This window comes from Tenrec ecaudatus, chromosome 3 (assembly GCF_050624435.1).
Source record: "Tenrec ecaudatus isolate mTenEca1 chromosome 3, mTenEca1.hap1, whole genome shotgun sequence".
Lineage (NCBI taxonomy): Eukaryota > Metazoa > Chordata > Mammalia > Afrosoricida > Tenrecidae > Tenrec > Tenrec ecaudatus.
In genome coordinates this window covers 64,382,720-64,405,593 of record NC_134532.1, presented here as the reverse complement: position 1 = coordinate 64,405,593, position 22,874 = coordinate 64,382,720, and the positions used below count along the sequence as shown (strand labels likewise).

General features: G+C 40.4%; 1 protein-coding gene and 1 pseudogene across 2 annotated transcripts in view; one reads left to right on the top strand and one right to left on the bottom strand.

Annotated features, from left to right (window-relative positions):
- LRBA (LPS responsive beige-like anchor protein) overlaps positions 1-22,874 on the bottom strand; it is a 706,055-nt gene that overhangs the window by 74,642 nt on the left and 608,539 nt on the right. For both annotated transcript variants that reach the window (XM_075543710.1, XM_075543711.1), the window contains exon 48: positions 3,760-3,927. In XM_075543710.1, the coding sequence (XP_075399825.1) occupies positions 3,760-3,927 (168 nt within the window). The remainder of the gene's footprint in view (positions 1-3,759; positions 3,928-22,874) is intronic.
- LOC142443424 (large ribosomal subunit protein uL23-like) lies at positions 3,170-3,637 on the top strand (annotated as a pseudogene).

Here is a 22,874-nt window from a genome sequence, read left to right as displayed (position 1 = left end):
AGCGGGTGAAGCGTGGCAGAGGACAATGTAAGATATGAAAATAATAATCTATAATTTATTAAGGGTTCATGGGAGAGAAGCTGATACCAGGGGCTCAAGTAGAAAGAAAATGTTTTGAAAATGATAATGGCAACATATGTACAAATGTGCTTGACACAATGGATGAATGTATGGATTGTGATAAGAGATGTAAGAGCCCCCAATAAAAGTATTTAATAAAAAAAAACAAAACTAAATACCTTATGGATAACTGTGGAAAACTTAGCTTCTGTAGTGCGGGGAGAGGAAGGAGCTGCTTAGCTTACAAGGGACTGAAAATACAACTAAGGGAAGAGTGGAATACAACTTAATGAAGGAACGCTTCCACGACTGTCATCTGCTACTTGGCAATTGGAATGTATACTATAAGGAGTGTGAATCAAGAAAAATAGAAAGTCGTCAAAAAATGAAAACTGGCGTGCGACTCAAATATTTAAAAGAAAAACAAAACAATTTTAAAACAAAGTAAATTCTATCTTAGCAATGAAATCATATACTGCTTCTTAACACCATTTTGATGTTGCTTTAACTCAAACTTTATAATCAGAAGTCTTTGAAAGTTCTGTGCCATCTAATGTATCATTGTTCTAATAAAATATATACTTGACTTCTATCAATTTGATGCCGCTATGCACCTCTGTGAGACAGAGTAGAACTGCCCTGTACGTTCCAGAGGACGCTGAACGCTACACGCGAGCAGAAAAGTTCCATCTTCCTCTGGAGGCGCAAGCTGGTGGTTTCGAACTGCTGTCCTTGTGGATTTCAGCCCAACGCATCACCACTACACCACCAGAGCTCCCTAGTAAAATGTAATGCCCCCTAAACAGAACCTTTTCATAGAATTGTAAATTGTGGACAGTTCATTGGGTCCAGCTCTCAACGTGCATGATTTTGAAAAGTGAAAAATAGTGATTCAAAGCAATTGCATGTGTAGTGTTTTTGTTAGTGTACTAACCTTTATCTAGTACATGAATCAAGTGGTGATATACTAATGCACTTAGAAATGTCCTTATGATATAATTTCAACCTGATCCGGCCAGAAGAAGAATTAAAAAGTATACTCCAAGTGCTGGTGAAAATGGCAAACCTTTTCGGTGCTGTTGTTTCTAACTGTTGAGTCGCTTTGCCTTGGGCTGATCCAAGCGTGCTCCATAAGGTTTCCAGGGCTATAGCCTTTCAGAAGCAGGTCACTAAATCTTACTCTGGGGCGTCTCTGGTGACTTTAAATGGCCAAACTACCGGTCAATCCAGTGTTTAAACATTTGCACTGTCCACGGTCTTAGAGAAATCTCAGGCTTTGCAAATTCTGATATATAACTTTCGCTGCGAATCAAAGTCCTTGGTTTCTCACAGTTCTTTTCTAAAACTGTATACATAATTAATCTGTTTTGTCTAGATTCTTCTCTAAAATCCTACAGATTTCTGTTGAACTCTATCATCTTTTCACATATGTTAGGTTTAGGAGTATCTTACCTATATTAGAAATACAGTGCCATCTGAGAGAGCAAAAAGGCCATGGCACAGCCTGGGTTTCTGGGTCTCCCAAGTTGCCCATCTCTGCCTGTGTGCAAGCAATATTAGCTCTATTGGTGGAAACTTCTTGAGTTTTACTTCTCTGGGTTTCCATCTTATACACGCTCCCTGCTTCTGGAAGCTATACACACGTTTTGTTTAAACCTTAAGAGATGGGTGGTCTTCCTTAGAAAACAATGAAAAAAGGAAAGAAATCTCAATGACGTCTGTGATAGTTAAGGTTTTGTGCCAACTTGGCCAGGCCAGGCTTTTGGGAGGTCTGGCAGTTAATAGCTAGTAATCCTTCATGACCTGTTCTAACACATGGCAGTCACAGGGAGTCAAATGTAAGCTTCCATAATGGAATAAGACACCCTACTCAGGTAACAGTCCTGAATAAAATAATGACATTGAGAGTGTCGCCTGCTCCCAATATATGTGGAGATGATGGGAAACTCGGGCCTGGATCCTGCACCGGGCTTACAGTCCTCCAGTTCTTTGGACTTGAACCAATGGCCTGCCATGTTGTCTGCCAGCCCCAGGCGTCATCATTGGCCTACCATCTGACCTGCTAACCTTGGCTTCGTCGTCTCTGCAATCATAAGCCTACCCTGATTTTGGATTCAGCCTCTTCTACAGCCACCAGCCCGTGGTCTTCCTGCTGGTCATCACCAGAAGACTTCCAGCCTAACCACTGACCTACAGAACTGGAACCTGCTTGGACGTGCTTGTTTCTCTAACAGCGTGAATCACTTCTTGATATGAGTTGCTCTCTCTCTCTCTCACACAAACATACACACGCACATACACACAATCACTGGTTTTGCTTCTCTAAAAAAAAAAATCAGTTTATGACAACCTCTAACACCAAAGGGGATAGTAAAGTACTTCCGACTTCACTCCTACGATAAACTTGGCTCGCAGAAAAACCTGTGAACTAAAATGAGCAATGGAAATGTGACTAAGACTTCACCCTGTCAAAGCCAGAGAACTTGCGAGACACAGAAACAGCAGGCAATCCCATTAAGTCCTGGCTCCCACAGGTTGTGCTGTGTATGTACTTACTTAAGTAGTATATATATGTGTGTGTTTACCACACTTACATATGATTATGTTCATAATCATATTTCTTTAATGAATTAATTACTACTTTCCTTACTTTGAGGCGCCCTCATGGTGTGGTGGTTACCTGTTGGGCTGCTAGTGGAGAGGTTAGCAGTTTGAAGCCATTAGAGGCTGTGTGGGAGAAAGCTGAGGCTTTCTACTCCCATAAAGAGGTGCAGTCTCAGAAACTGACAGGGGCAGTTCTACTCTGTCCTACAGGGATGCCAGGAGTCAAAATTGACTCGGTGGCAGTGAGTTTGTTTTGGGTTTCACTATTTTTAAATCATGTGAGCAGCTTCCGAAGCTATACAAATAACATGACTACTAATCCCTTGATAGGCTCCGATCAAAAAAGCTTTCATTAAAAACAAAAACAAACGTAGGCATGGTGTTGGAAAGAAACCCTTGGCTAAAATTCCAGATAATCACTGACTGACTAGACTATTTGATACTGCTCAAGCTTCTTCACTCACCTCGTCTTGGTTTCATCACCAAGAAAATGAAAGGGCTCTTTACAAAGATGGTGCTGAAGGCAAAAAAGCCAGCCGCTGCCCCTCCCAAAACGGAAGCCAAAGCAAAGGCGTTAAAGGCCAAGAATGCCCTGCTGAAAGGCACCCACAGCCACAAAAAGAAGATATGCACATCACCCACCTTCCAGCGGGCCAAGACCCTGAGACTAAGAAGGCAGCCAAAGTACTCTCGGAAGAGCACCCCCAGAAGAAACACGCTGGACCACTATGCCATCATCAACTCCTGCTAAGCACGGGGTGAGCATGAAGAAGAGGGGAGATAACAACACACTTGTGTGCATTATGGCTAAGCCAGCAAGTACCCCATCAAACAGGCTGTGAAGAAGCTCTTTGACATTGATGAAGCCAAGGTCAGCACCCTGATCAGGCTCAATGGTGAGAATAAGGCATACATTAGACTGGCGCCTGACTCTGACTCTTTACATATTGCCAACAAGATCAGAGTCATCTAAACTGAGTCTAGCAGGCGAAATACAAACTTTTTCAATACAAAAGTGAAAGGGCGGAGAAATTACATCTAGGACTGTTAGTTTAGTAATAGTGAGTCGGGAAATTTCTGTCTCCGATACCTTACCTCTCTTAACACAGGATCAGTTATTGAATTCAAATTGACAGCTCCTTCATAGGTCAGATAATAGAACATGTTGAGCGACCGGACGGCTTCTGGTCCTTGCTGTTTATAGCCAAAAATGAGATCAATCCATTGGTGAAGCTGGCAGGAGACAAATTCACTCTCTAGGGCCTAAAAAAAAAGGGGATAAATCAGATTAATGTGCTGCATTCTATTATATATATATAATTTAAGGCAAGGAATAAAGTTTAACACTAAATTTACTCCAAGCAAAGGGTTATCCACATATACACACCCCTATTCTGATTACCCCCAGAATCTGTTATTTGTTTATAATTAAACTCTCTAGCACTTGTCACAAGAAGCGTAACAGCACTGCAATAGCAGTATTCTTTCACTTTATTGGAAGCATCATGAGGGCAGAACTGGGTCTGTCTTGGTCACATTTGTGACTCAGGACCTGACAGGGCCTCAGTTTATGTTTCAAAGAAAGGAAGGCATTTAATGTAAAATCTATGGAGAGAAATAAATGTGGAAACAGTTTAGTATTCACTTGGAATATTTATAATTTTCCTAGAATTAAAACACTTTGTTTCCTATTACAACAGTTGAAATAAATTTGGGTATTTTGAGCTTGCGTGCCAGCAAATTTGAATTTTGGAGGGGTCCACACACTGTCATCAAGTTAACTCCGACTCACAGGACAGGGTAGAGTATTATACTACACCAAACCTTCTATGCTTTTCAGGAAACAATGCTAGGATCCAATCAGTTATCAATGAGCACAATAAATGAATATCCCATGCTAATGCTGGGTACAAGACCAACTACCCATCCCCTTTGACAGTCTCTGTAAAACACAGTGCTGCAGGTATGGTTGGATGGCTTCACGTTGGCTCTGACTGGTCCTGCACCATCCTCACATTGTGGAAATTGTCTGAGTGCTGCGTTGGAACCACTGTGTCAGTCAGTCCATGTCTTTGAGGGACTCCCTCTATTTTACTGACTCTCTACCAAACATAATGTCCTTCAGGGACTGGTCCTTCCTGATAGTATGTCCAGAGCCATCCTACATTCGAAGAAGCCTTCTGACTGTCTCTGTTCCAAGACAGATCTGATCGTTCTTCTGGCCGTCCACGGTACTTTCAGTACTCTTCATCAGTACCACAGTTTAAATACTTCACCATCCTGCCTCCACATCGGTACGCGGTGACTGAAGAAGGCCACCGGTTGGGGCATGCACACCGTAGTCCTCTGTGTTAAGGTATGGGGCAATTGTTCTTGGCTGCGGGTACTTGTTAAAGAGCATTAGTGATCTAGTGGTTATACATTTGGCTGCTAACTATAAGATCGGCAGCTGTTCCACAACAGAAAGACTTGGCTTTCTGCTCCTGCAAAAGGTTAGGTTTGGAAATCCACAGGAGCAGTTCTACTCTGTCACTATGAATGAGAATAGACCCAAAGGAAGGGTAATTGTTATACAACTTGACTAAGGTAGCCGCTACCATTAAAATATATGTCAGAAAAAGAGGGAGAAGGGAAATTGCAAATAAAGTGCTTTATATAATTTTACAGATACAACGGCAGCCAAAACAAAGCAACGCACGCACCCACCACCACCACCACCCCAGACTGTGCCTGTGGATTCATACTGTGGGCACTAGATACTCTCCACACTAAGTACAGCTAACACTTCCTGGGGTTAGTTTTCTTGGTCATAGCTGCACAGATCTTTCCACTCAACTGGCCTAGAGGGGCTTTGAGAGTTTCTCTCCTACCTCCTGGAGCAATGCCAGTGGTTTAGTGGTTTTGCATTGAGCTGCGGCCTTTGTTTTGGTTTTGGGGTTTTGGTCTTACCCTCTAGTGTAATGGCATCTTTAAAGCTTACAATTAGCCACCTAAAAGAGGACCCCTTTGCCGGGAACAGAAGAGGAAGAAGGAAGTCCCGGAATTGGAGAGAGAAATAGACTGCTGGTTTAATAGTGCCCAACTACCATTACTGAATGTGGTGGCGAAGTACGCCATAGCCGGATCCTGACCCAAAGGAGTATTAATTAGGGACCAAAAAATAAAATTCAGATGAAAACTAGACTCACTGGATCCACTGAGATTGAAGACACTTAACATCTATTGACCCCAAATAACCTTTAAACCTTGAACCAACACTGTCCCATGATGCCGTGATTAATTTAAACAATGTAACTCAAGTAGGAAATGTCTGCTTTGAGAACAGTGCTCTTATCAAGAGTTATCAGTCTGGGTTCAAATTGACAACAGTTCATCTAAAGCACAGATGAGACGTTTAAGGAGCAGGGTCTAAAATAGCAGAGATGTAACAACACAGGTAACACTGACACATTAACATACAACCAGTGTCACTGAAGTTCACATGTAAAAACTGAGTGCATGCATGTTTGGCTTACTACAGAGACAAAAAACTAGAAGACCATCTTTTGACAAAAGCCATTCCTGTTGGTACATGTTTATGTAAATCCATGCTTTATTAAAATGAGTACCTATGAATACAGAAGGCATTTATGGAAAAATACAAATAAGATATCAACTAATGATATTTAATGAAGCTCCACAATATATCACAAACCCTAAAATGTAAAAAAACAAAACAAAACCCAAACCTCTAGGCGACTGTCACATTTCAACACATACCTGAAATGATGTATGCCTTAAAAAATCTAATGTGACAAGTTTCCATTCTGGAAGCTATTATTTTACGTATCTTTCATAAAGCGCATTCTATTTACAAATTTAGTGAACAGCTACACCAGCTCCAATCTGCTTGATATTTTATTTCAAATAAGAAGAGGACTTATAGGAACTTCAAGCAAATTTCTATTCTAAGTGCATAAATTTTCAGTTCACATCAAAATCCAGGCACACAAAAATCATACTTCTGTCCCATTAACTTGGGCCTAGGAGAGGGGGGGGCATGTTTAAAGTGACACATAAAAACAGCAATTGTCTTAATTTGTGTGCAGTGCGCTCCACACAAAAGCCCTAAATATGTTCAAATTAGAGCAAGCTGCTGGATTGTCACTGCAGCCTCATGTCACATTAATGCATGACAAACATTAAACCATACACTTAAACGGCCATTTATATCATTTAAATGTTTACTGCCAGATTAGCTCATCACTCATTTAAATGTGACTTTCTGACAGCTAATTTCAGTTAATTTTCTCCAATTCACTTAATTAGAACTTTCCATCAGAGAGGGAGGTATACGTATCTTCAGTTTGCATTCCTTTAGGTTGTTGTTCAAAATCCGAGTTAGTGAACCGCTGAAAAAAGCTACTCTTACAGATTAGCATATCATACACCTCTGTCTACAAAGCAGTGTGACTGTCGAAGGAAGCGTGGCACAGCCGGGAGTCTTCGGGGCACCCTCCAATGAGTTATGTAAACACTGTTCTGACCAGTAGTTTAAATAAAAAACGTTTAGTTCATATACACACACTATTGAAACAATAAAAAAAAACCCTGGATCCAAGCTAATTAAAAATTAATGATTTCAAAATTGTTTAATAAGATCAAACAGTCAGGAGTCTCCTGAGTGTCTGTGAGATTGTGATTTGAGACTATAAAATTCTAGAATGCTCAGCAAATGACAAGGTACGAATGAATTTCTCAATATTAAAGCTCTAAAAACCTAGGGCAGTTTCACAGAATATGTCATTGAACAAAAAAAATGTGTTTGTTTTTTCTTTAAATAGATGATTGTTTCTTCTTTTTTAAAAATCATTTTATTGGGGGCTCATACAGCTCTTAACACAATCCATAGGTTATTTTTTAATACACATTTAAATTGGTGAAATTGAGTAGTTAGATGTTTACATATTTTTTAATCTTGACAGTGCATCAAAATGTGAAGCCAAAAGGCTGAAGTGAGAGAACTGGCTGGATGTCACGAAACCCTAACCACACAGAGACGCCCACAACGTCATGACCAGCCCCTCCTTTCTCCTGCCACACTGGTCAACCCTGACGGACCGACCAGCAACCAAGGACCACCTTCTCTCTGACTTGATAAGTACATATCTTCATGAATAGACTCTGAATGCATTTTTTTAAACTAAATAAACTAGCTCATGATGCACTTCAGGCATCTTCTGTGATCAGGGAAAGCTTGAAAGAGGGATGTAAAGACCACCACCGGCGACGAGCATCAGAGATGACCGCAAGGCTCTGCAGCCATTCCAGCGCAGTCAGCTCGGCGGGCCTTCTAAGCACCTTCTCAGTATCAGAGAATGACAACTGCCTAGATGAACGTGTGAAACAGTAAACAAACGCGCTGCCGGAGAGTCTGGTGGGGTTGGGGGAAGGGCAAAAAGGAGAAAATGGAGAAAGAAATACAGATAGAAAATAATTCAAAATTATCTGTCCAATTACATCTTATAACTTTAGGTCTGGGGTACCAAAAATACAAATAGCATCACCTATATTCAAACATTCACTATTTTTTCAATACCTTTTTAAGATATAAAGATCTTTGAAAAGACACTTTATATAAGCTGCTTATTTAGATCCATTAAAAAATAGCCAGAAGCATGCTAAGCATTTGAGACTTTTCAAGGCCTTTAAGGTAGACAGTCCTCATTAAGATTGGCGTTAAGTACGGTTCGCAGCGAGGGGAGAGTAACAGTCTTCGCAGGCTGCTCTCAAAGCTAACTAATCAATTGTTAGCACTCCCCGAGCAGGGTGGGGATATATATCATTTACACCCTACGTGTGTGCTGAATGCAGTTTGTAAAGAAGAGCAGCCCCTAAAATGTCCAACACACCACAATACTATTCAACTCATCTGAGTTATTATAAAATAAATCAGTGACTAATGTCCAATTGTTAAGAATCAAGATGATGAAAAGACTATCATAGGAAGCCTTGCACAAATTGTCCATCTAGTCCGTGGGGACTCATATTAGTCTTGACAAACTGTCTAGGGGCTGATATCTGTTTTTTAATGAGATCTATTAGGCAAAGACTAAGGCACTTGAGATATGCTAAAAAGTACAGCATACAGATGTCAAACACTAAAATTTATTAGTAACTTTCACTTGCTTGGTCCACAGGCGGAACATCAACAAATTAAAGCTTTCTTATTATAAAGATATTAGTAAATTATTCATAAATAACTTGTTTGTGCAACCCTGCTGTCAGGAATAATTATAACATATATGGATGTGTCTAATAATAAATCTCACTGAAAGAATGCAATCAGTTTTCCTGAAATTGAACCATTAACGAGCTAAACTATTGATTGATAAAAGTGTTGCGAAACTTCTATAAAGTGGAGTCAGGTAATATGATAATTTATTTACAAAAGTAAAATACATGATGGCTGTCATATGCGTATGTAAATGCACATTATGCACGTAGGTGCTTTTTCAAAGTAAAAGCCGGCATAAGCTACATTTGGGTTTAGGTGACTAAAAGTCACACAGTGACAACGACCCCCAATGTTACTCACCAAGTTCTAAGTATACAAACTGAGCACATGTCCAGTTTACCTTTCGGCACCCCACGGCACCCTCTACCCATTCTCAGGGTTCCAATGGAACAGATTCAGTTGTCAGGTATAAAACACCACTGTAATGAGTTTCAAATACGAAAAAAAAGGTCCCTGGCCCGTTTGGCTTTTTATAGATTCCAGTACAGCATTACTTAATCTTGTTTTGAGACTACCTAAAAAAAGAATAGAAAACTAAGCTTTGTACATGTCTGACTGTACTTATCAAGAGCTTTCACTGTAGATAGGAAGATATATAGATATAGATATTTGATGGTAAGACATTTTAAATGAACCAATGGCTGGGTTGGCAAGGGTGCAATATACAACATTATGAACTCAGAATTTTTAAGGATTTTTCATTTGAAATATGTGATACGGAATTCTTCTTGCGTGTGCGCTGCACACACACACCGGTTTAAAAGGAACTGGTCTGTTATGTTTGCATGTGCTGGATTTCAAACACTAGTGGTCATGTTTCCTTAACATTGATAGATGACCTTTGTAATTTACATTTAAGAAAGCGGTTTTTTTCGGCCTAATTAGAACTGTTTCAAATTTTCCTGCTAAATATATGATAGAAAGTCCTTTCAACTTTTTATTCTAGAGTTTCTTTCCATGTCAACTTTGTTCCAATCAAAATATGCTTTGAATTAAATGATTCTGATTGAATATGTGGATCACATTTCACTTCTAAGATTTAAAGTCTAAAAAGGAAAAGTTTAGCCTGTTCAAACAAAGCAAGAGCAGCCACTTTGCGGCGAGCTAGTCACATTTAAGAAGACTGACAAATTGTTTGCGTGCACCGTTAGGTCTCGTTTCTGCAATAGCTGCCAGATTTCCTGTTCCCTAATAAGGTGTGTTAACTCCCTAAGTGCTGGCTCTGAACCTGTGGCGAAGTCAACGAACCTTAGTGAATAGCCCATTTACCTGCAATGTCCTTCTTAGAAATAAACCACAAAACGAAGAGAGCAGCTTCTGTTAATTATGAATTTTCAAACGGCACAGTCCACAGGAAAACATCCAAGAAATACTGAACGGACGCATATTCACGATGCCATTGTGCTTTCCAAATACGACTTGCCAGAGTGACCAGTACACCCCAGCCCCAACGCCTCTTTATAACCTCCTCCACGTCAACCGAGTTGATGATCCCCCTCTCAGGTGGACCTGACGACAGGAAACTAAAACATTTCATTAACAAGAATCCATTAGTATGAGTTTGTTTCCCTTACTGATGAGAAGCACATGTATTCATTTTCATATAAATAGATAAAATATGTACTGTTGATAAAGGACATTTTAATTTTTAGGGCCAAAAATATGTGTGAAACTGTGACAGTAAGAACAAGAAGTCCTGAATGCCAGGGGCATTTAAGGTGCTTCAAGGATGTAAATAACTGAAAACGTTGCAAGATGCTAAAGAAATAAACACTTTGTTCTGAGAGTTTAAAAATAAAAAACTGATTCAACAGTACACCGAGTTGAGGCAAAAAAAGCAGATAGAGAAATCACTAGACTAGAAGGAATTCTTTGGTACTTCTAAACTGCCCATGAACTGCTGGGCTGAAGAGATTGGAGAGGGCCAGCAGCCCGCTGTTCATGTCTACATGTATATCATTATTACTGAAGAAGAGTGAGTTAGTATCATATCTTGATATAAGCGTCAAGCCATCGCACATCTTTTGGCAGGAGAATCATTTTGTCTACAACTGTTATGGTGTAGTTTTAAATGGACTAGTCAACCAGCTGTTATATATTTTACACACTGAAGGCCATGTTTCCTTTGAAATTCATAGTTTTAATCTCAACTGAAGTCTGTATTGCTGTGCGCCAAGATCAAAAGGATTAGGCAAACTTGCACAATTATCCTCCTTTTCAAGAGATGATTTTTTTTAAATGTTAAAATACTCTGATATGTAGACATTTTATCCCAACTATTTTCTTTAGAACTGTAGAAGACTGAAACATTTAATTAACATTTCAACCTTAGGTCACTCTTAATCTAAAACCTGGGAATTTATAATATACAGATATATTATACTAGTTAAACAGGGACATGGAATCTTTTTAAAAATTCTAGTTTAATAAGAGTGGATGGGAGACTACTGTAATTAAGGCACAGCGATGCTCACATACCTTTTTTTTTGCCTGCTATCTGCCTTAGTTCAGAAAATAAAATGACGGAACATACAATGATGCCTTCTTAGCAAGATAGAATAAATTAAACCCAAGTGAAGTCATACAAGAACACGGAAGTAGGCAGTGTATAAAAACCACGCCATGAACTTCTACAGACTTGATAGAAGTGAGCCATGGACTGGTGTAAGCCTTCTAGCAGGCAACATAAAGAAAGAAACACGAACACTTACAAGAGCTAAAATGTAAAAACAAACCAGATGGCCTGGAAAAGCACATTATTTCTATTCCCGAGATAAGAAATTCCTCCCTTGGCAATATGATGGACTCCAGGTATGTGGCTCTCTGAGGGACTGGCTTAATCCTGGGATAGTTTAAAGGATAGACAAATGGAGAGACTACACACTATTCAGGCAATCTTACATAAATATTATTTCTCTTAGGTGAGGCTTTGAATGGTAGGTTCTAGATTATGTTCCATGGCAAGTACCTGGAACATAGCCATTCTGTCAGCTAGGTGCAGATCCTGGGTTGACAGCCAGACTGCGTCTCAGGACTTGTAATCCTTTAAAATTCTGAGGAGCATATGGGGGAAGACACAGGCTTACCTGGGAAGCAGGGTCACCTTCATATGGAAACGCTAGTATCCTGTCTGAAGAAAGGCCCAGTAGTCATTCATTCTTCTGGGGTACACTTTTCTTTTTGTCAGTCCAGTGAATGCACATGACCCAAAATGCCATTCATACGATTTCAAAACCCAGAGACATAAAAAACTCTAAAACATGTGTACGAATACTCTCTAAAATAAATTAGAAAAATATCCCTAGAACTAGAAAGCTGATTCTGAACACTGTAACTTGCACACATGAGAGACAGGGAGAGAGAGAGAAATGTAACTTGTTATTATATGCCCTTCGAGGTCAACTAGTTATAATATATATGTAAATAACAAGATACTGTTCTAAAATTTCCAATTATGCATCTACATAAAGGAAAATAAATGAGATAGCCTCGTCAATCACCACCAGAAATTATATTTATTTGCTGTATGAACTCTTGAAGGCTTTGTTTTAGAGTCAGTTATAAATGAAGGCACACACACACACACACACACACACCGACCAAATTTAATCCCTTCCCATTTGCTTATCCACATAGATCTGATAAATACAAGCAGTCTTTTGCCTTTGAAGACGGCCAGAACAGAATCCCTACTTATTGCCAGATGTAGTGTAATCCTGTAGGGACTCCAGACAAAAACAAGGAGCTGTCTTCGTGGCACCAGTGATTCCTGGACCGACTGCTATAAACTTATATTAGCAAATCAAAATCCTTGGCAACAAACAACACTTTTTATATCACCACTCCAGAGATACTCAAGAAAGAAAATCTGAGCTAAAGAATGCAAATCCAAAAACTGCTAAATAGTGCTTAAAGCATCGATAAGTTCAACCAGAGACTCACGCTGCATCTGTACTTAATTTGCGTCTGCAATTGTATGTACATACAGTTGAGGGTTAATTCTGGGTCCTGTTCGGTGCCAGATTCTGTGAATACTAGGACCGAATGCCTTCAGGAGGAGGGCAGCCAGGCCAAAAGCCAGCTCCGTGAGCACTGTCACAGTCTAGGGGTGAACTGGGAGCGTGAAGGGGAGAAAAGCAGCAGGAGTGGAGAAGAGGGAAGATGTAGGAAATAACGCATTACTTATCCCAGTTCATGGCCAATGAAAGGGGCTAAGGGAGGGAGTTCAGGAGGACACCCAGCACGCCAGCTTGCACTCCTATCAGACTGAAGGAGGGGAGTTCATATGGTAAAAGATAAATTCAGTTTTGAACTTTATACTGATACTTGGTGCTTTCTTTTATAAAGTAATGGAGTCTCCCCAAATCCCTAAGTCTTTGTTTCGGACTGACGTATTATTGTGACAAAATACATATATTATCTAAATATTGAAATTTAACTAAATCATGTTCATGACGTAAGTCAGGGAATTTACAAACCAAGAGCCCAAAACCATCTGGTAATGAATGCCTACCCAGACCTTCTATAGTACTGTCATGGAAACCTAACACAAGCCATGCGTGTAAATTAAAAAAGATTCTTGTGGACACATTTTAAAAAGGAAAATGAAAGAGCTGAAATTCAATTCAGTAATATATTTTTTATTTAACCCCAAATGTTAAAAATAGCATCAGTTAGTCACTATGCAATTATTGAGGAGATAGTTCACATTCTTTCTTATGACACTTTCTTCAAAACTCTGGTCTGCTCCTTACACTTAAAATACACCCCCAAAAAGTTTTAATGTTTTCCTACGGTAAAATCTAGATAAAAGTACTTCATATGAAGGATTAAATGATAAGCATATGAAGAATACAGAGAAGTTCCTAGCATGAATTCTACCCACTCACGGCCGGGGGTAGGGGTAGGGTGGGTCAATTTTGAATCCTAGCGACTCTGCATCCAGAATCTTATGACATTTAGAAATGTAGGGGTTAATAATATTTACCACCTTTTAAATATGACTTCTCCTACTGATAAGTCTTACATAGCACAAAACATCTGGCAGACGACAAAATGACCCTCCGTGCAGTTTTGAAGATGTCACTACAATTGCCAGAGCCGTGGAGAATAGCTGTACCTGTCGGATCTGACAGGAGAAATAACATACCTTCCATTGTAAAATAGATGTAAGGTTCTGCGATGCATATTCTTCAGCCACTTACAGATCTCGGTGGGACTGTGGTAGCATTTGAGAGATGAAATCAACGAAAGAGGTCTGCCTCTAGCAACTACTGTGTCATCTGAATACTCTCCATTCTTAAAATCCTCGGATCGAATTCTTACACACTGGCTACTAGTCTTTGTCAGCCAGGTACTTTATGGACCCTATATAGCTACAGGCTGCAATTAAGTATAGGAGACAAAATCTTTGGTGAAAATCAGATCTATGAAATCTGTACTGGCTACAGTTGAGTATAGGAGACAAATCTTTGTTATAAATCAGATATATGAAATCTGCGCATAAGGTGGATATTCGACAGAGTTTAAAACATTGGTGGAAAAATTAAATAAGATAATGACATTTTTTCCATGAACCTTTTGACATCCCCTCCAAGTCACAAGTCTCATTTTCAGCACCTCATTCAGTAGCAGGGGGGACTTTCCAGCTTCTGTTAGCCCATCTATATGACCTGTTGTTTCTAGGATCCCAAAAAAGTTTGGGTCTGAATAGTAAATCTGTTACTTACTCTTTTTAATTAAGTGTTTTGGTGGTACAATGGATGAATCGTTGAACTGCTAACCAAAAGGTTGGTGGTTCAAACCCACCAGCCACTCAGTATAAGAGATGAGACTGACTGCCTGCTCCCATTAAACTTTATGGCCTTGGAAACCTAGCTGAGCAGTTCTGGGTCCTTACAGGATCGCTTGGAGTTCCCATTTTTAATCTCTTTTCTTTCTACTCCAAGCATGCCCCTGAATGTGTTTACGCTAAGGTCGCCCTCTCTGTGGATAAAGGATGCTTAACTTTGCTCGCTTCGCTTTTTTGCCTTGTGGTGGCATGCTTCTCTTTCTCTCCCTCCTCCCGAGAGGGCTTGATAGCCTTGTATAGGTTTTCTGGCTACATTCCTGAGTCTCATCACTTTTTCATGAGGGGTCTTTTTTCCCGTCCCCTTACCTTTTAAGAGTTGATGCTCATAAGACTGAATCCCAGGCTCTGTTTCTGATACAGTTCAGACTAGCAGAGCCGGACTTCAAATATATCACCTGCCAATGGTGACTTCAAGATTTTCACATCCAAAAATTCACCTGCGTACTAGACATCTCTGGGTATATATACATCAAGTAACTGAAACTTAAAATTCCAAATGTGGAATCTCTGTTCCTCTTAAACATGTTTCCCATCTTGCTTTTCTAATCATGGACTCACTTCTTGACCCAATCCAGAGAGTGGTAGTCCTCTTGACTTTTCCTGCAAACCTTATCTAATCAAACAATCCAAACTAAAAACCAGACCCGCTGCCATCACGTTTATACCAACTCATGTCCACGCTCTCTGCGGATCGAGGCTGCATATCTTTACAGAAGCAGATAATCTCACCTTTCTCCGTGGAGCAACTGGTGGGTTCCAGTTAGCAATCTAACCCTTAACAGCATCGCCGGAAGACAATGAGCTTCCTAACCACCTTTCAAATCGCTTCTTTGTTCTTCATCTCACGGGGATGATTTTTTGGTTTCATGCATCCTTCTACTTTTGGTTCAACTATTCCAGACATCTCCTAATCATTTCATTTAGAGAGAACTTGATATTGTCTATAAAATCTCCCCCCTTTGTCCATATTAATTGCTATCTAATCCCTGACCAACCAAACCAAACCAAACCAAACCTATTGCTGTCGAGTCGATTCTGCCTCATAGAGACCCTGGAACCCAGACAACTGGAAAATAGAGTAAGTAAGCTGCCCAAGCGAATGACTGAGTGGAACAATGGAAATAGGACATATGGGACTCTAACGTGTAAATTGGTTGCCATTCCCCGCCCCCTGGGGTTTAAAAGTGGCCCTTCAAAAGCAGGACGGTGATTTGACTGCTCTCAAGAAGGAAGAGCTAGGATGAGAGTGAATCCTTCGGATTCCAAGATCCCTACGTGCTGAATGGCCGCAATCCAGGAGACAGACAGTTCCAAAAGTGGAAAAGTGGCAGGGGACTGGTAGGGATTGCTCGCAGCAACCCACAAAGTGAGAAAGCTAATTGCCTTCTGACAGTCGGCTTGCTTGTGAAGTGGGCTGCCCTTAGGCACTTACCGTACATACTCGTGTATAAACTGAGCTTTTTCAGCACGCTTTTAAATGCAGTTTTGTGGTAAAAGTCTGGTGCCTTGGCTGATATTCAGGTTGGTTTATTCTCGAGCGTAAATGGTAATTGGAGGAGCCAGGTTTGCTGCTCCGTGGAGCTATAGCTCTGGGCAAAGGCATATGATAGAGTGGAATGGCCTTTGAACAGATATGAATAGAAGTCAAAGAGGACTGTGACATGGCGGGAGAGCAGTCGCGTGAGTGAAAGATCAAGGACCAGAGAGAGGCATGCCTATCGATTGGCATTGGTAAGGAGGTAATCCTCATCAAAAACCTTTATCCTGCACATCTCTAATCCTGATTTTCAACCTGTTAGCATCTCTAATACATCCCATAATTATGAATATTGTCTGTGAATTCTACCAGGCCACTGCAATGGTTCTAGAACTCAGCGGAAAAGTACAGCACAAGGGAGGGATGGGGGATGTCAGAATTTTAAAAGAAGGTTGGAGGGTGAAGGCATGCCTGACTTCCACCTCACAGGAATCAGCCATGGGCTGATGCTGAGTTTGATTCTCCTTCCCACCTTGTGACGTCGGAAGAGGGCATAGGTCACCCCACCCCACGAAGTTTTTAACACACATGTGCCGTACTATAACTGCAATATCTCTATCTATAATGCGTCTTTTACCTATAATCTGTTTCTGTCATCTTGCCCCAGCCCTGGTAAACCCCTACCTTTTCTTAAACAAAAATCAAAGTCAGATTTCTCTGTTAAGCTTCCAGCCAGAACAAGACACCTCATTTTCCTTCTCACAGTACTTTATATAGACAGATACACCGATTCACATAAACCTACGAGGGGGCTTCAAAAAGTTCCTGGAAAAAAATCCATTCTCTTTCCATTCCCTTTTCCATGAACTTCTTAAAGCTCCTTCAAGTATAAATAAAGGTCGATTTATTTATCTTACATCTAAATATACTGACATGTACATATACATGCATACACATACACAAAGGACAGGCATAAGTTACCATGAAATAAATGAAATATTTTCATGGCAACCCATGCTTGCCTTCATGGTTCCGAAGTATTACAGGATTTGTTAGATAGTGAAACCTGTAAAGCCAGAATTCAACACGACAGTCTGTTGGGGTTTTTAAAAAAATATTTTTGCATCAAGTTTTCTGCCTTTGTCTTACCATTTTTCTCTCCTCCAAAAGAGGAACATACCTGTGTTTTCCCTCTCTGACAGTTTTTTACCTTTCATCGCGATGGGTTTTTGCAGGCTTTACTGTAGTACATTGGACTTACCATCAGTCAGGCAGTTGTTTAGTTTTTTATGTATTGCCATCTCCCTTACAAAACAAGTTCCAAAAGGCCAGCTACTCTGTTGTCCTTCTCACTGGGATAGTCCCAAGACTGGGAAGCAGTCATACCATACCATACTCTTCATTCATAAAATATTTGTTGAATAAATGGATATATATCTTAATTTATTTCTCTAATTAGTTACTGTCAGGTCTGTTTGGCCCTCATAATGACGATGCCAAAGGCCTTTTGTGAGATTCTTCCAGTTTTGTGATCACAGATCCAAGTATCAGTACGCTTAATGTCTGGGAAGTGAGTGAACGGCTTAGAGGAAATTCTCCTTCCTTAGCAGGACCCAGGGCCTATGCGGAGGAAGCGTGATCTCAAAGCACCAGTACGGAGCATGAGAATGATCAGAGAAGCTGTATCCAGTTGAGAGAGGCCTAGCCAGACTGAGTTCTTGAAATGCAGAGTTTCTGATTACTAGCGATTGCAAACGAGATGTCTGCCATCAGTTAACCATGTAATCAAATTTGGAGTCGCATGATTGCATGGAAAGGAGAAAAAGTGAAGTGGGTATAAAAGTATCATCTTTCAGGGGGGGTTCTTTTCTTTGCACAATGTCTGGAAATAGATGTAAAAGATGTGGATAATAAAGCCGACAGGGCTCTTAAAAGAAAGAAAACACAGCTAAAGGTCAACTGGCAGGAAAACTCACTGGCCAACTAAACAGTGACAACAATATGGTAACAAAAAATGGTGGTAGTTGATATTTCGGGACTGTTGGCTACTGCTCAGCTTTATGCTGAATTTTTCCAAGGACTATGTCCTTTCATCTTCACAATCATCCTGACACAAACGCTATGAATGCTTACATAAATTGCCCAATGTCACATAGCCAGTAAATGTCAGAGTTGCCACGTGAACCCACATCTTCCTGAAAAATTCTGAGGTCAATGGATCCATGTCAAAGCTATAGTATCAGAGGTCTCAAGAAAGAATGAAACCACTTCATGTGAAGAATTATTTTAATTGGTTTCACATAATATTTGGAAACACTAGTAAGTATTATTGAGTGTATACTAAATCTGATGGGCCACATGCAGGTTTACTTACAGGTTTTATTATGCTTTCTACTGGTTTGCCCTTTTACGCAAATAATGCTTTCACAACATATTACAGTTTTAAACCTTTCTCTCTTCCTCACTACAACTTTAATTCCTGGGAGGTAAGGCTTATGTATAAGTGATTGGAACTGAACACAATATATTGACCCCTTTTGTGTGTTGTGGGACCTCTCTTGCCTAGGTACATTTCCAGGCTCGCGGGCCCCTTGGGAAGGTGGCTTCCCAGCTGCAGGACATGCTGCTGTCTGCCGGGGTATGTCTAGCTAAGAGAATCTGAGGAAAATGGGCCAAACTCTACCAATCCTACCACAAGTATCCATTTGGAACATGTCTCCTGCATAATTGTATCAAAATTCATATTATCTAAAAAAATTTCCCCATTGATTTCAGCATGCCTTCTATTACTGAAAACACATGGTATCAACCAAAACATCAAAGCAAGAAATAATTCGGTCATGAAAGGGTTACACTGACATTCTACAAGTACTGAGTTGAGTAAGACTTTATATTCTAAGACTCTTAAAATTAATGTAACTATGTTCATTATGAGACTTAAGAAAAAAGACCAGTTTCAGAGCAGACACCGAACACCATGTTTGCTAGTTGCTAAGTCAAAGAGTTTTAATAAAGCAGCAATGAGTCCTTCAGACAAGACACTAATTTTGGAAAAGGATAAATTAATTCTGCTACTTTATGAACACCCATGGACATCAGCAACTTTAAAAAACGTAATCTTGTGTAGGTGCATTCCTATCATATCCGCTTTCACGCGTGGCCCTAACTACTGTGCGAAAATATTCAAAAGAATTCTAAAGCTTTCATTTATCTGCCACTTAAACATTTTTATTTAAATACCAAATTGGATCTATTACTATTCTTTGGGGAAATGTCTTAAATACTTTCATATAATACATTGTCTGGGGAAACTATCTACTCTGATGAATAATCACACATTTTTCTTTTGTATTTTAAGCAGTATAGTAGACATTTTTAATTTGTTTTTGTGATTTTAGCTATCTCTTAAATGTGCCGTGTGAAATATTTGCTTTTAAATGAAAATATTATATAATGAGCAGCATACAATTCTGCCAAGCAAATCATTCTGCTTTGAGGTTTTTTTTAGATAGTCTTGAGCTTTCCCCATAACCGCTGTGAGAGCACCACAAAGCAGAGTGAGGAGCAGCAATGGACCGCGGGAAGAGAGGAGCAATTCTGGGGAAGCATGGTGTTCCTCCTTTCTTGGTCAAAACTGTAGCTCTTGGTAGGGCTAGCTACCAATGCAAGTACACACGACTCAGAGGACGGACCTATCAAAAATATGTGCAGCACCTGAAGGTTGACATACATTTCTTTCGATGCATACGTGGGTGAAAAGACCGCCAGCCAGGCAAGAGTTAATGGAAGCATTCCGGTTTGGAGCGCTTCAGCGTGGGGGCTGGGAGTGTGGGGAGGAGGGACCTAGGCTGCGAGATGCAGAGTTAATCAGGGAGCAAATCCAAAGCCAGGCATGGATAGGCCTCACTAATGAGCCTCAAGTACCCTGCAGTGGTTTTCAAACTTAACTGGCTTCAAACGATGCCACCCCGTGACAGAATGCAGCTAGCCATAAGAGGAGGGTGATTAGAATAAATGACTGGAGTAATTAACTCTGATGTGAAACCACCTGATTGGAAAAGAGAAGCCAAGAGCTATTTAGCCGATGGCCGTCCAGCAGAACAGGGAAGCTTTCCCTTTCTCTGGTGTGGGTGTTCAGTAAGGACTCAACTCTTTCAAGTAGGTATTTGGTGGCACTAATGAAAAGCAGTTTCAGTCAAGGGCCTCTCAAGGGCCTTCCCATTCATTTTGAAAGGAGGAGAAAATAAAAGCTTCAAAGTAGAACTAATTTACTTTACTCCCCTACCTCTTAGTGAATTTTGCATTTGTGAAGTCTGCACCAGTAATTATGCTAACAATTTCCTTCCAAATAATGCCATCAAGTGCCCACTTTTTACTTATGAAATTGCCAGAGAGAATGGACAATGTTTTCTCCTGTTCGTTTCTTGTAAAAAAAGGGTGTTTGTTTTTTTTAACATAGAAAATGTAAAGTAATAATAACGAACTGTTGATCATGTGTGTCAGTACTTCCTTTGGGATCATTCTTCCTATGGCCAGGGACTCCTGGGAAAGGCAAAAGGGCATAAAGCGCTAATGGGATACCTTTGCTTTTGGAAGAGAAAACAAAGGAAGGAAAATGTTGTCAAAAGGAAACCAAGTACATATTTTGGCCCAAGGATGGCTTTCTAGTGCAAACTGAGCCAAAGAAGCCACCACACTCTCTCGCCTGTTCGGTTTCCAAAGAGGGGAATTACAAAGACCGGGGGCATTGCTACCTGCTGTTTTACAAGTAATCATCAATTCATTGGGCCAATGTTGTTCTGTACCTGCTGAGTTAATGTTCCTGGAAGCTCTCCCCGCCCCTCAAAAGCGAAGCGGTTCCTGAGCTGCCCGGGAACAACTACAGTGTAAGTAGCACATGGGACTTAGCAAATGTTTATGCCTAAACTCGGATTTATTTGACAGCTTTACACCTTTGGGCATGATATAATTAAATGTTTTGACAGCTAAACAAAAACTGTATAAATTTAAAAGCTATTAGGAGCTCAGCATCTAGAATCAAAATGCAGCCATTTGCTTATACTGTAAGCCACTGACGACTTTGTGTTCCCATAAAAAGCACATGGAGCAGGGGTAAATGCCCATCTGAATTTTTGTGTGTGGCTAATTCGCCCATACGCTTCGCTGAAACAATTCTCCCTGTGAATACTAAAAATGCCTGTCATGGAAACAATTGGGTCATAAGCATATTTGAGGTTATCACCATGACCCCAAACTATCTTTGGTATCTTCTAGAACTTGAGAAACAGCCGGAGCAAAGAGACACCGACTGAGAAATAGTACATTTCTTGGAGAGGACACCAGGTGTTCTTTCAGAGGATTTGGGGCAGCACATGGAGAGTGGTCCTTCCGGTCAACCATGAGGTTCAGCTTCTCCCCGCACTCCACCCCTGTGGTCCTCCGAGCTCTCAGTCCTTCCCAAGAACGCAGGAGCCACAAAACCCGCAGGCCCTTCTTCACCTCCACCAGAGCCCACCCTTCCTTATCTGAGCAAAAGCTCCGCCTGCAGTCCTAGTCAAGCACATAGATAAAAACCTCAGATACCCCTGGACATGAAACAGCCAAAATGTCAAGCAAAAGCTACCCGCCCGCTCTTTCTCTGCCCAGGGAAAGGCTGATTTATCTCCACAATATGGCAGCACGGAATCGTTCTGGATAGCCGGCTCATAATCATCTGACCAAAAAGCTAAAGTTTAAACAGCATGTAAGCAAGAACCATTACTGAACCACTTAGACTCTTAGTCAAATATATAGAAACATTTAAAATTCGCTTTTCATTCCGTAACGACCTCCGATGATACCATAACCCCACTAAAGGTAACAAGGAGCAGTTGTTTATTTAAAAAAAAAAAAAAAGACAAAACACCAGATCACGACGGGAATGTTTGGAAGGCCTCATGTGGTGTTTATATTTCACTTTATCATCCCCTTTGGAAAAGACAGCTCTAAAAGACGAAAATACTGAGAACCAAGACCTGTTTAACGTACACACGCTTATGTCAAGTAATTTAAAAAACATATTCTATAAAGAGCTTCTTATGTACACAGTTGAAGACATGACTACATTATCTAATTGCCCTCTTCCTCTCACTCCTGCTAACCGGATGAATGTCTTTGTGTACATGTTTGGATCCACTGAGCTTGAAAAAAGATGAAGAAATTTAACCGTACTAAATATCTCATTGTGTAGAGACCATGGGACTAGGACTGAGAAAATGATAGTTCCAATCCACTTTTTCTCCCCCACTCTTTTTTGGGGTGGGTGGGGTGGGGAAGGACTGGCCATTTGAATGCTCAGTGGATACAGCATTGTTACATGTAAAATGCACAGTGATACTTATATTTTGCATGTAGCACCTTCATGATACTGAGTTTAAATACCACCTTCTGTAGCTGCCCTCTTAAATCACAGCTCCTTGCTGTTATTTCGTATTTCTCCTCTCCATGTTTTGAAAAAAGAAGGGCATTATGAAACTGCATTCAACAAAGATAATCTGTCTGCAAAGGCTTTCTGCTTAGAGTGACACAAATCAATGGCACTGACCCGACATCATGTTTGCTTAAAA